The 13,330-nt window shown below is 36.9% G+C and overlaps 1 protein-coding gene across 4 annotated transcripts in view; it reads left to right on the top strand.

Moving 5' to 3' along the window:
* Positions 1 to 13,330, top strand: part of LOC127850051 (dual serine/threonine and tyrosine protein kinase-like) — a 156,061-nt gene that overhangs the window by 129,730 nt on the left and 13,001 nt on the right. The window contains exons 2-5 of one of the 4 annotated variants that reach the window (XM_052382784.1): positions 9,610 to 10,229; positions 10,745 to 10,952; positions 11,513 to 11,805; positions 13,020 to 13,160. In XM_052382784.1, the coding sequence (XP_052238744.1) occupies positions 9,610 to 10,229; positions 10,745 to 10,952; positions 11,513 to 11,805; positions 13,020 to 13,160 (1,262 nt within the window). Of the gene's footprint in view, positions 1 to 9,216; positions 10,230 to 10,744; positions 10,953 to 11,512; positions 11,806 to 13,019; positions 13,161 to 13,330 lie in introns of all 4 variants that reach the window. The other 3 variants (XM_052382785.1, XM_052382783.1, XM_052382782.1) reach the window with 3 other exon arrangements.

The raw sequence follows: 13,330 nt of genomic DNA, 5'->3' as shown, positions 1-13,330 counted from the left end.
GTCATAGCATCTGATAGTTTGAACATAAGTTTAAAAAGGAATAAGAAACGTTTATCAGGATCTACAGCTATTGCTCGCATGTTCAAATAATATACAGAGGTGATTTGATTACCGTTTGTTTTGTTCAGTTTTGGATAAGAACTATGCATTTTTGACTTGTAATTGAGAATATTACCAGCAGTAGTTGATGTGTTTCTGTCTGGATTTTGTTTAAGTAGAAAATTCACTTAAACAAAACCATACGTGTTTGAACCCTTATATGAGCTTAAAACATACTTGATGAAAGTTGAAATTTCTTATATATAAGTCCAGAAAAAAATTGCCTTCTTATGGCTAAATTGCGTATATTACATGCTAGTAAAGTGTAATCACAGATAAGCCTGTGCATTCTGCACACGCTAATCAGGGCGACATTTTCTGCTTTTGTGGAATTTTAAGTTTGAAGGAAGTCTCATAACCAAAATCCAGTTTAGGTTGAAAGTATTGTCCCTGATAAGCCTGTGCAAGCTCATCTGTGAGGATTCTTGACGCACATGCATGAAAACAAGTTTGTCTAGAATGAGGCTTATTGCTGTTTTTTAATGCAGGTGAAAACTCGTTCTGTTGGAGAGTTGGTTCAGTTCTATTACCTCTGGAAGAAAACTGAGAGACATGATATATTTGCAAACAAGACACGGCTGGAGAAACGACGATACCTATTGCATCCTGGAGTAACGTAAGTAAAACTATTTCCAATGATTTATGTTAAAATTTACTCCCTTGAGCATGATGTGAAGTAAATCTGTCACATCAGCAATGTTGATTATGACCTCTTCTGATCAATTTTAGCTGTTCACACATAACATAGTTAAGTATATATGTTTACTCATACAAATGACAAAAACATTCAGCATTAACAATAAATTTGCTATTATCATTGAGATGGTGGAACTGAAATAAGTCCCGAATAAGATTTACATTACCAAATTTCCCATTTGAAAAGTATAATTTCAAGCTCTGTGAAAAAAATATTTTAAAAGTTAAGAAAAAATGAAATAATTAGTTTTTTCTTTCTTTGTTAACACCTGGTCATACTTCTTACTTTTTGTGTAAAAGAATGCCATGCACATTTTCCCTATTTTACAAACACCTGACCATTTGTTTATACTGCAAAATCATTGAATATTTGTCGGCATGAAATCTTTTGGTTTATTTTTAAATGACAATTTTGTGGACATGTAAATTCCTGAGTTTTTAATTTCTATGAAATTATTAGAACTTGTGTATGTAAGTCTGAGATAATACTCTGCACTGTGCACATCTTGCTGACATTGGTGACTATATTGCAGGGATTACATGGAGCGTTTCCTAGATGAGCAGGAATCCTCGGCGCCATCGATACCCAACAGGGACCGGTCAGCCAGCCCAGTCCATTCCCTGCTTTACGGGGACCCGAAACGTAACCACCTCAAGCCCCCTGCACATCCAGGGACCCAGGGGCACGGGGCGACTCCGAGAAGGGGTCTGCATTCCAACCCATTCACCCCGAAGTTGACTTTAACACTGCCACCACCACCATACCTTGTATCATGCCTGAGACACCTATACACAAGGCTGCTGAGGTGGAGAACATAGGTGCCAACAATGGAATTCCAGAGGATAGTTATATTCTACCTTTAAAGGAATCAAATCTTGATCATTCTGTTGCAGAGCATAGTGTTTGTGAGCTAGATAAAACTGATCTCAGTTAAAAGACTAATTCCACTGAAGCACATTAAAGCTTATAGACCCTATTAAAATTCTCTCTGTTGAAAGTCAACAATCTAAACATGTGGACCCTGGGGTCCCTCCGATATCTAGTGTTGGGCTACCCGGTGGTGATCTTGCTTATACAAGGAGTGCAGAAATTTCCCAGTGACATTCCAACCCTGTCCAATCAATTTATTCAGGAATTTGTGCTTTTCATTGGAAATCAAAATATTTTTTATTAAGTTCTTGTGCAATATTTCAGAATTATAATTTTAAGCTGTCAAATGAGGTTATTGAAAGACCTTCAGTCATAATGTTTTTTCTTGTTTGTTCAGAAGTTGGTATAAGAAAGTTAATTTAAGTTTTAACCTTTGTTAAGGGTTAAATGAAAATGACACATACATGTATGTGAGAGTGATGGAATATTTTGTTAAAATTTATACTAATAGTATGTTCTAAATTGTGTTCATTTTCATGTTGCCTTGATATTTTTGTAGTGATAATAGCAAAAATGAAAATCTAGTACTATTTAGATTTGTTACGTTTTAGTAAAAAGATCTGGCACTGTTCGCTGTAAGAGTATGTATGAGCCTTTCTCTGGATATACCAGACTTAATGCTTGTGTGTAAAGTGTCGTCCCAGACTAGCCTGTGCAGGGTAAAGAGTCGTCCCAGACTAGCCTGTGCAATACAATAAGGCTAATATGTGACAACTCTTTCCGTCTAGAATATATTTTCGCTCACAAGAGACTGTCTTTAAACTAAAAATTCAGTAAAACTGGAAAGTGTCTTCCCTGATCAGCCTGTGCACACTGCACGCGCTAATCATTGGGGATACTTTCACGCGTTAATCATTGGGGATACTTTCACGTGCTTATCATTGGGGATACTTTTCGCACTTGCATTTTGCCTGGTTTTCCAATACATGTAATGCAGCAGTATTATTTAGCTTAAATTAAATAAGATGAAAAATAGCAGTTTCCTAGTAATAGTAGTTTGTTTAATTCATATTTCAGTTTTTTTTGTGAGTGACCCAACGCTTAGCTGTTACTTGAATACACGATGCTTTGCAATTCTGCATGTCTGGCCCAGTTTTAAAAAGTCTAGCTCTGAAATGTTGGAAAATGAAAACAATCGCAGCTTACATGTTATACATGTTTTCAGTTGCAAATGTTTTATATTAATTTAAAGCCACACAGCTTGAAATGCAATACATGTTAATCAATACATAAAGATGCAATTTGAAAGTGTGCAAATTGTCATTAAATCTATGGCCTAGTAAGCAAGAATTTTTTTTTTAATTTTAAAACCGAAAGTAGGATTTCTATACGTATACGTCCATTTCGACAAACGCGATTATGTTTAAGTTTTAAAGCGCAAAAAAGACGGATTTCTACCTTGTAACCACCAGATATATTCTAATTGGCACAGATAAAATCAAATCTATAGCCTAGTTAGCAAGTTATTAATTATTTTTCAAACGGTACCGCTTTTAAGACCGAAATTAGGATTTCTAGACGTATACGTCAATTTCAACAAACAATATTATTTTTTAAGTTGTAAAGCGCAAAAAAGACGGATTTCTACCTTCTAACCACCATATATATTCTGAGGGGTTTTTCAGCACTGTCTGCGCCTCCGGAAAACGGGGCACTCCCAAAGCAAACGGACCCGATCCCAAACCGAAATGATAAAAAAAATCCAATTTTTTTTTATTTTTTTTTTTTTAAGAATGAAGTATCTTATGACTTGTGTGACTAACCAGTGTTTGTTTTGGTCAAAAATATTTTCTATAAGGTTTTGACTGTACAGTTCTTATCTCAGAGTGTAACTGTAACTGAAAAACAAAACTGCAATACTTGAATAAACGTTGAACATGCCAAATATTGCATCTGTTTAGATAAAGAAGACAAAATAACAAATAAAAACAAATTTATTTGTTAAACCACTGAATTATTTAAGCATGATAAATTCACAATTTTTCCCAAATGAGCAGTTTCATCGAAGCAAAAATTCCCAAAATGGCCAATTTTGTCGATAAAAATTCCCAATTTTGTCAGACTCTTTCCCAAAATAGGCAGAAAAACCCCTGATTCTAATTGGCATAGATAAAATATGTTTCTTATTTATACTTAAATTTACTTTCATTTCAAGGTGTATGGCTTTAGGGACAAAGAACTAGATATTAGTTTTTCTAATGGCCTGGGGTAAAATCTGTATCTTATCTTAATAATAGATGCCATAGTTGCAAAATTAAAAAATAAATATATAATGTTACTATTGTTTTTAGTTAAATCGGGTCATATATGGAATTCACAAATAGTCAAATTCTTTACTGACATTAAAAAACAAAATCTTGCAAATTCGAAATTTATTAGAGTGAGATTTTCTTATATATGTTGTCAGTTTAAGAAAAATAAGATTTCTATCTATCATTGACAATTTTGAAGCATAAGGGTTCAAAGAAGTTAAATGTAAGGCTATTTTCAATTTTGGAATATCTTGAGAATACATGTAAATGTAGGTCTGACAACATTTTAGATACTACTAATGATTTATAGAACAATGTGTTTGAGGTGTAAACATTGGTAAGTGTTGCAATACTATTTTGCTTGCAGTTCTATGCAAGCTGTTAATAATTGTCTATTAATACTTTTTAATACTTTCACAATAACTATGAAAGCAGTTTTCTAAAGGTGCTTAGTGGAAGTTGTAGTTAATGATTACACATAATATGCAATATAACATTGTTAACATGAATGAGTTTGTGGATTTTATAAGACTAATGATATGAGAGTGTACAATGATTGTTTTGTTTTTGTTACTTTTCCATCAGTTGTTTTGTACGGATGTCGATCGTATCTCATTTATTTATTGTGTACATATTAAAGATTTTGTAGATTATAATACAGAAATATGATGTTATCAAGGTCTCTGTTTTTCTTGACATATCCCGATACTTTGCAATGTCTACAAAATTCAAGTGTGACTTGCTCTGTGAAAATGGGGTTGAATGCCTGTGTGTGAAGTGTCGTCCCAAATAAGCCTGTGAAGACCGCACAGGCTAATCAGTAACAACAATTTCCGCTTTAATTAGCTCACTTAAGCACAAGGTGCTCATGGTGAGCTTTTGTGATCGCCTTTTATCCATCATGCGTTATGAACATTTAACTTGTTAACACTCAAGAGGTCTCATGTGTTGTCAATCTTCATGAAACTTGGTCAGAACATGTGTCTCAATGATACTTTGGACGAGTTCGGAAATGGTTCCAGGTGTTTGAAAAACATGGCTGCCAGGGGGGGGCAGATTTGCTTATATGGCTTTCGTTAATCGGGGTTGAATGCATGTGCGCAAACTTTCGTCACAGATTGGAATGTACAGTCCGCACAAGCTAATCAGGGACGACAATTTCCGCTTTAATTAGCTCATTTGAACATGAGGTGCTCACGGTGAGCTTTTGTGATCGCTTTTTGTTTGTCATGCCTTGTGAACATTTTACTTGTTAACACTCTATAGAGGCCACATTAATTGTCCAATCTTCATGAAACTTGGTCTGAACATGTGTCCCAATGATACTTTGGATGAGTTCGAAAATGGTTCCAGTTTGTTGAAAAACATGGCTGAAAGTGGACGTGGCAGTTTTTCTTAAATGGTTTTAGTAAAACCTTGTTAACACTTTTGAAGCCACATTGTGTGCCCAATCTTCCTGAAACTGGGTCAGAACATGCGTCCCAATGAAATCTTGGATTAGTTTGAAAATGGTTTCGGTCTGTTGAAAAACATGGCCGCCAGTGGGCGGGGCATTTTTCCTTCTACTGCTTTTGTTAGCACCATAGACTTCACATTTCGGGTCCAATCTTTAAGAGACTTGGATTACTTCCAACGTACGGGCAGTAAAACGTAATTACATAACAGCTAGCTAACATGGGTGGTCTGAACCCGCATGGTAAGATTCGATCCCATGCCACACGCATCTTTGTTAAAATCGTAACGTTCTACAAGCTATTTAGTAAGTACATGTACTTTTCAGGAGGAATTTAAAGACTCCGTGTTACCTAATGAATGACAGTTGTCCTGTAACCGGCACAATCCAACTTAAGGCAACACAATTAGCCTCGCTCTGGGTAAACGGGGTTTAAGGCATGTGCGTAAAGTATCGTCTCAGATAAGCATGTGCAGTCCACATAGGCTAATTAGGGACGAAACTTACCGTCTAAACTGAATTCTCGCTAAGTTGATAGCTGTAAACGAAAAATACCATACCAGCGGAAAGTGTCGTCCCTGATTAACCTGTGCGGACTTATTTTGGCGTCGCTACGCACATGCATTGCGCCCAGTTCTGTCAAAACGAAAATCAATTATTTTTATTGCGATACAACTCCGAGATATGTAAATCACAAGACAGTGACGTAAATATAACGTGAAAACTCATTAACACCAAGATTCAATCACATTACACTCGTTTCCTGGCGTGAGCAGATTCATTACCATGTGCATTTGGCACATGGCGATTGGCCAATATTTGTATCGTTCGGGTAAATTAGCCAGCTCTAACAGTTTCGGGCCTTGAAGAATATTAGAATAAAACGCTGCATATGTTGGCTTGTCCGATAGGGCGGGTCGTTTGACAATTTGAAGCTGATAGTTTGAGGTTTGAACAGAGCCATTGACCGGTCCAATGCATGTTCAAGTTTTGAAAATATTTTTAACACGTGAGTCTTTGTGTCACATAAGGAGGTCACCATGCAAGGCCATTGTTGAAGTTTTTGTGTCAGATATCACTTGTCCAATTTTTTTTCTTTAATAATGGAGAATTTTAAAATACTGGCAAAATGTTGACATAATATATATGATGTTTCGCGAAATCGCTGCATGGAGCTACCGAAAAGGCCAGGGTCAATTGTGAAGGTCAAATGTACTTCCCCGAACTCATGTCTATAATGTGTAATTGCCTCGCATTATTTGATATTATTTGATGAGTGAATACCACACACGCCAATCAGGGACGACGCTTGCTTTAAGGAATTTTTATGCCCCCCTTCGAAGAAAAGGGGGTATATTGCTTTGCTCATGTCGGTCGGTCGGTCGGTCCGTCCACCAGGTGGCTGTCAGACGATAACTCAAGAACGCTTGGGCCTAGGATCATGAAACTTCATGGGTACATAGATTATGATTCGCAGATGACCCCTATTGATTTTGAGGTCACTAGGTAAAAGGTCAAGGTCACGGTGACCCAAAATGGTTTCCGGATGATAACTCAAGAACGCATACGCCTAGGATCATGAAACTTCATGGGTAGATTGATCATGACTCGCAGATGACCCCTGTCGATTTTGAGGTCACTAGGTCAAAGGTCATGGTCACGGTGACCCGAAATAGTAAAATGATTTTCGGCTGATAATTCAAGAACGCATATGCCTAGGATCATGAAACTTATTAGGTTGATTGATCATGACTCGCAGATGACCCCTATTGATTTTCAGGTCACTAGGTCAAAGGTCAAGGTCACGGTGACCCGAAATAGTAAAATGATTTTCGGATGATAACTCAAGAACGCATATGCCTAGGATCATGAAACTTCATAGGTAGATTGATCATGACTCGCAGATGACCCCTATAGATTTTGAGGTCACAAGGTCAAAGGTCAAGGTCACGGTGAGCCGAAATAGTAAAATGATTTTCAGATGATAACTCAAGAACGCATATGCCTAGGATCACGACACTTCATAGGTACATTGATCGTGACTTGCAGATGACCCCTATTGATTTTCAGGTCACTAGGTCAAAGGTCAAGGTCACAGTGACAAAAGTTGTATTCACACAATGGCTGCCAGTACAACGGACAGCCCATATGGGGGGCATGCATGTTTTACAAACAGCCCTTGTTTGTTTAAAGAAAGTATTTCCTTCATGAAAACTATTCTAAGCGGAAGGTTCGTCCTGATAAGCCTGTATGGACTGCACAACCTAATATGGGATACAATTGTACGCACTTGCATTAGGCCATGTTTTCTCAGAGCGCGGCTTAATTATAATTTGATTCGTTTGTGTATGTCGCGAGTCTTGTCGAATAATTAAAACATAAACAACGTAGTGACGATAACATTTTTCTCCCGCTGATGCAACTCTACCACTATTTTCACGTTGTCTTAATTGGGTAATATAGAGTACGGCCCAGCTGACCCGTTGAGCCTCGCTCTGAGAAAACGGGGTTCAATGCACGTGCGTGAAGTATCATCCCAGATTTACCTGTGGGGACCGTACAGGCTAACCAGGGAGGACACATTACGCACATGCATTAACCCCCGTTTTTCCAAACCGATGCTCATTTACATGTTCCCATTAAAATAATAAAGTGAGTTATAATATAACTAAAATAAATACCCTTACAATTTAGCGCCGTTTAGGCGTTTTACATGCTCTCTTGTAAATCGTCGATTACATGAATGTATATACATGACAAGAATTATATTTAGAGCTATGCGTCTACTCCACTCCATTTACAGCGCATTCAAACATGAAATGATGTTTTCAAAAGTCTCTACATCAAGTTTATTTTTTTTAAATCAATATAACGCAATTAAAGACAAGCAACTGAATGTTAATTTTGACAGGTTGTTTGTTACTTGTTACAATGATTGAATATAGCACTATATTCGCTTATGTTATTCAGTTATCAGCAATTGGTCCCTTTGTTAACACTGATATAGTTAATAAAACAATTAAATATCGCTTTATCTTACTTGTACTAAGATAAAAATAATAAACAAACGGATTTACAACGCAATTGCATACCACCTATGTGTTGTGTCATTCAAACAATTCTGCTTAAAATAAGACCTCGATTGTTTCAGCAGTATTTTGCAATGTATACCTCACTGCCCGGCCTCACTGCTATCGTGATACACCGGCTATCTCCGGAATCCTCAGTAAGATTGATTTATGCAATATGTCGTCTGCTGATCCAGAATGACATCACTGAACAAATATCTAACGTTTAACACTTGTGTTTATATCGACACAAACCAAAATAAAATCTTCCGCTTTCTTTTTCGGTTGTCGTTTGAGATAAACGCACGTAAACCTTGAACTGAACATATTGAAATAACACGGATATTGATGTCGCTTTGATGTACCTGTTATGTTTACTATCTTTATAAGTGATATGTGATTTCGGTTCGGACAGCTGATTGGATATTTGATATTTACTGTCTTCCTGATGATGTTAGTTCAGTTCATATATCTGTTATTATTATCATTATTACTATTTTGGACGTTTACATTTTTAAAGTGAGGTTGAGCTTTTGAGTCGTGTGCATGGTTTAACCAAATTGATTATGCTAATCATTTGAACATAAAAGCTACAGAAATTTATAAATAGGCGTGTTGAAATGACAGCGATGAATTGCGTACTAACTACAATACATTTGGAATAGCGTTGTGAACGGTTGTGCAGCGATGAATTTTAACATAATTTTTTAGGTCAAGGTGTTTGGTAATTGTAATATAACACGTTCGAACAATACGTTGTTTTGGATTCAATTGTACTTTTTAATGTAGCGGTTGATTTAAGATATAAATCATGAATATAACAATTGATTCAAAGGATAGCAGAAACATAAAGTAAAAAGTACTAATAGCCAAATAACACAGGGATTTAAATTTACGACGCCGTGAAACACGATGGAACAGGTAAATCAGTTGAAATTGTTTACGACAATTCTACTTCCGACTCAGTGCGAGCACAACACAAGCCTCTAGACGCAATGGAGGCCCCACACGATGCTGATATATATATTAAAACGGAGGATAAAGCAGCCTCTGTTGAACGTGCTGACGATGGAACAAACGATGATGCTGTTGACACAGGTTCTGTTGCAGGTGACAGTGTGGCTTCAGTTACAACCATGGAGCTAGACTATACAATTCTAGACGACAAAGGGGTCCATTCGAACAATGATTTATATAGTACGACAAGGGACCCAGGGGAAGACGATGATATCCCTGAAGCTCTAACAAATCATGAACACAATGAAACACCTGTAACTGTACACGGCAGTGTAGTTTCTAATACAACCAGCGACCTGAACACAGGTTTAGACGACATGGCGTCTGCAAGTGGTATGAACGCGTCCGCCAATAAACCAGACAGAAACCAATGTCCTCCCGGAGACGACAATATGAAGCCAGACATTGCTTCCAATTCTCAAAAGGTTTTGTGCAATTCTCACACTGTCTCGATAACGACATTTGATCCCAAAGAAGACACTATCCATACAAGTGGTGGTCAAGATGACGCCCAACAACGTGAAAGTGAACACGACAGCAGTGTAGCCGATTTTGTAGAAAACCTGACTATCGACGGAGCGTTTGACTGGCTCGATGAACGTAACATCGACCATGATCTGGACTCCCTGGATGAAATGAGGCTTCTTATTAAGAGAATGATCATTCAAGAGAGAAATAAAGCACATACTACACAACATAACGTACAACAATCGGTAGGTTCTTTAAAATGTAATGCATAATTAAGCCTCGCCCTGGGGCTGAATGCATGTGTGTAAAGTGTCGCCAAAGATTAGTAATCAGGGACGACACATTACGCCTACATTAGATTTATAGTAAGTAGAGACCTCCTGTAAACGAAATGTTCCATAAAAGCAGGCGTCGTCCCTGATAACCCGGTGCGGAATGAACATGCTAATCTGTGACGACACTTTTCGTACATGCTTTAAACCCGGTTTTCCCAGAACGAGACTTATTTGATTTTTTTTTCTAGTTGTAATAAGTTCAGGTTTGTATGTTATAAACGTGATTAACTAACTAAATACAATAACCATTAATAATAATAGTTTGGTTAAAATAAAATTAATTCCAAGGGTTCCATTCCTTGTGTTAAAGGTGAATGAGTATCAGTTTTTAATTGTCACTATTATCATTATGTGAGAAAATATTTTCCACAAACATCTAGCCGTCTATTTAGTTACATATACACCTTTTTGTAAATTTATTTAAGCTTGATTCCGAAATGAATGAAATACTCATACGTGATCGCCAAATGAAGGATGATCTAGCTGAGATGTACACCACTATACTCGACTTTGTGGGACATTTAACTAAAGATCTTCAGACGTCCCTATCGGAATTATATGGAGATTATGTTTCCAAAATGTCCAAATACAAAAAAGACCTATTGGAGGCCGAATGTCCAATTGTTGTTGCAGGTAAGGTCTTATAGTAATTAACACGAGCCTTATTATGGGACAAGTGGGCTTAATGCATGTGCGTAAAGTGTCATCCCAAATGAGCCTGCAGTCCAGAAACAGGTTAATCAGGGACGACACTTCACTTCTACTGAATTTTTCGTTTTAAGGGAGAATGTTCTTAACGAAACGAAAATCTACTTAAGTCGAAAAGAATCTTCCCTGATAAGCTTGTGCGGATAACACAGGCTTATTTGGGGTGATACTTTACGCAAATGCATTAAGCCCTGTTTTCTCAGAACGAGGCACAATTCGATGATTTTCAACCACTGAAATCATTCCATATATTACTACGTGTTTGTTATGATGTATATGTTGCATGCAAAGAAATACAAACTACTCTGTTACAAATTAATAAGGTTATAAAGATATTATTTGTTAAACAAGACATCAAAACCTTTACAAAACCATGCATACCGGATTCGCTCTTTAAAAACTTAGTGATTGAAATCAATATTTTATTTTGTGTTTTTGGTGTATTCATAAAAAATCCTTTAAACTAAACCGTGTATGTAACACAGGAGAAACAAGCGCCGGCAAAAGCAGCTTCCTGAATTTGCTGTTGGGAACTGATGTGCTTCCGTACTCGTTGCTGTGCGCGACGTCAACCATTTGCCGCGTGCACCCTATCGCGACAGACGCCGAACGCTACTACGTGGTACACAAGGCAGACGGCACGGAACATAGGCAGACGATCCGCGAGAATGACGTGGAAGCGCTGGAGAAGTTGAAACAGGAAGTGACGCACCGAGATGCTGGAACGGAATATAAATGTGTGGATATCTACTGGCAACTGCCGCTGCTCGGGAACAACGTGCGTGTAATTTTTATACTATTGTTATATTTCTAATTTGCGTTAATTTATATAAGTAATTTCTTATTAGAGTGATTGATTACAACTCATGAAGTTGAAGTTTGACCAGTTGTTTTTTTTATATGTTCCATATGCGCCATATTCGCATGGTTTCCAATTTCAACCGCCTTTAACTGCGACAGAGAGAGATTGTGTAGCTTTGTTCTTTAATATACATGTACATATGGTTAATGTATAAAATTAAGAGATGTAAACAAATCTAGCTTTTTATATCGCATCCAATTTTGCAAAGATTCTAATTACAAACGAATGCGTCGCTGCGAAAATTATACTTCGTGAAACGGCGTTATCCTTGCCCCTATAAACATACTTAAACAAACACATACAATCGACAACATCGTTCGTAAACTCGCAATATGCGCAGTAAAACACTTAATCTAGCAGACATGTCAAGTGTTTTACGTGATCCAGTATGCATATATGGTTTTGTTTCCGTCAAAAAAAAAACAATTAATACTTGTGAAAAGGAGACCACTGAGGTTACTGCTGAAACTACTAGTGTTTGTTCCATGTAAAACGAACCAATATAGTGCCCGATATGATTAAGTATTTATTTCATACACATAGTCATGTCCGCAGTGGAAATATGCAAATTTAAATATGTGAGGCGTTTCTCCTACAATTGATTCAACAAAATGGCCAGATTTGATTAAACATATATTAAGCGGTATATATATATTATTTTGCGGATATATTTTGATGGACATTCGTGTACTCCGAACGTAATATGATGTTATTGGTATTGAGTATTATTATTCATTTTTTTCGATTCAATGATGGATTTTGGTAAACCTAATAATTTACAAAAACAGTTTGGCCAAACTATTACACAAAGCACATATCAACACATATCGATATGGTAAAATCTAAATAGCAACTTCGGATTCAAGTTAATTAAAGTAGTCAGGTGATGCAAGTTTTGCCAAACAAACAATTCAATATAACTTGCGAATACCTTTCAAACAGTTATATTTTTATTTATCTGTGTCAAAGTTTCATGAGTAAAAAAAAACCTTACAGTAATCTTTTGTTTCGTTTAAATTACTCGACTCTTGTTTGAATTTATGAATTCATCGTAACGTTTTAAGAATCGATGTATGCAGGTTATATGGCTATTGCGTGTCATGTATTAAATGGTTTTATATAACATACAGTCGCATGTGACAATCGTTGACACACCGGGCGTCGGTGAGTGCAAGCTGCTGTCCGAGAAACTGTTCGAGTACCTCCCTAAGGCGGCAGCCTTCATCTACGTCCTCAACAGCGCCAACTCCGGCGGGGTCCAGGAGGACAGGGTGTGTTCTGTATACCAGCCTCGCTCGGAGAAACCTGGGTTTAACCCAGTTTTGCCTAGAAGGCTCTCCCATCCGTCTAATTGGATCAATTTATTTAAAAAATTATGGATGTCTAGTATATTTATTTCTGTATTTAGAATATTTCTTACAGAAATTCCTGTAAACAAACA

The sequence above is a fragment of the Dreissena polymorpha genome, chromosome 11 (genome assembly GCF_020536995.1).
Source record: "Dreissena polymorpha isolate Duluth1 chromosome 11, UMN_Dpol_1.0, whole genome shotgun sequence".
NCBI lineage: Eukaryota > Metazoa > Mollusca > Bivalvia > Myida > Dreissenidae > Dreissena > Dreissena polymorpha.
The sequence above is the reverse complement of the archived record's forward strand: the minus strand, read 5'-3'. Positions and strand labels throughout refer to the sequence as shown.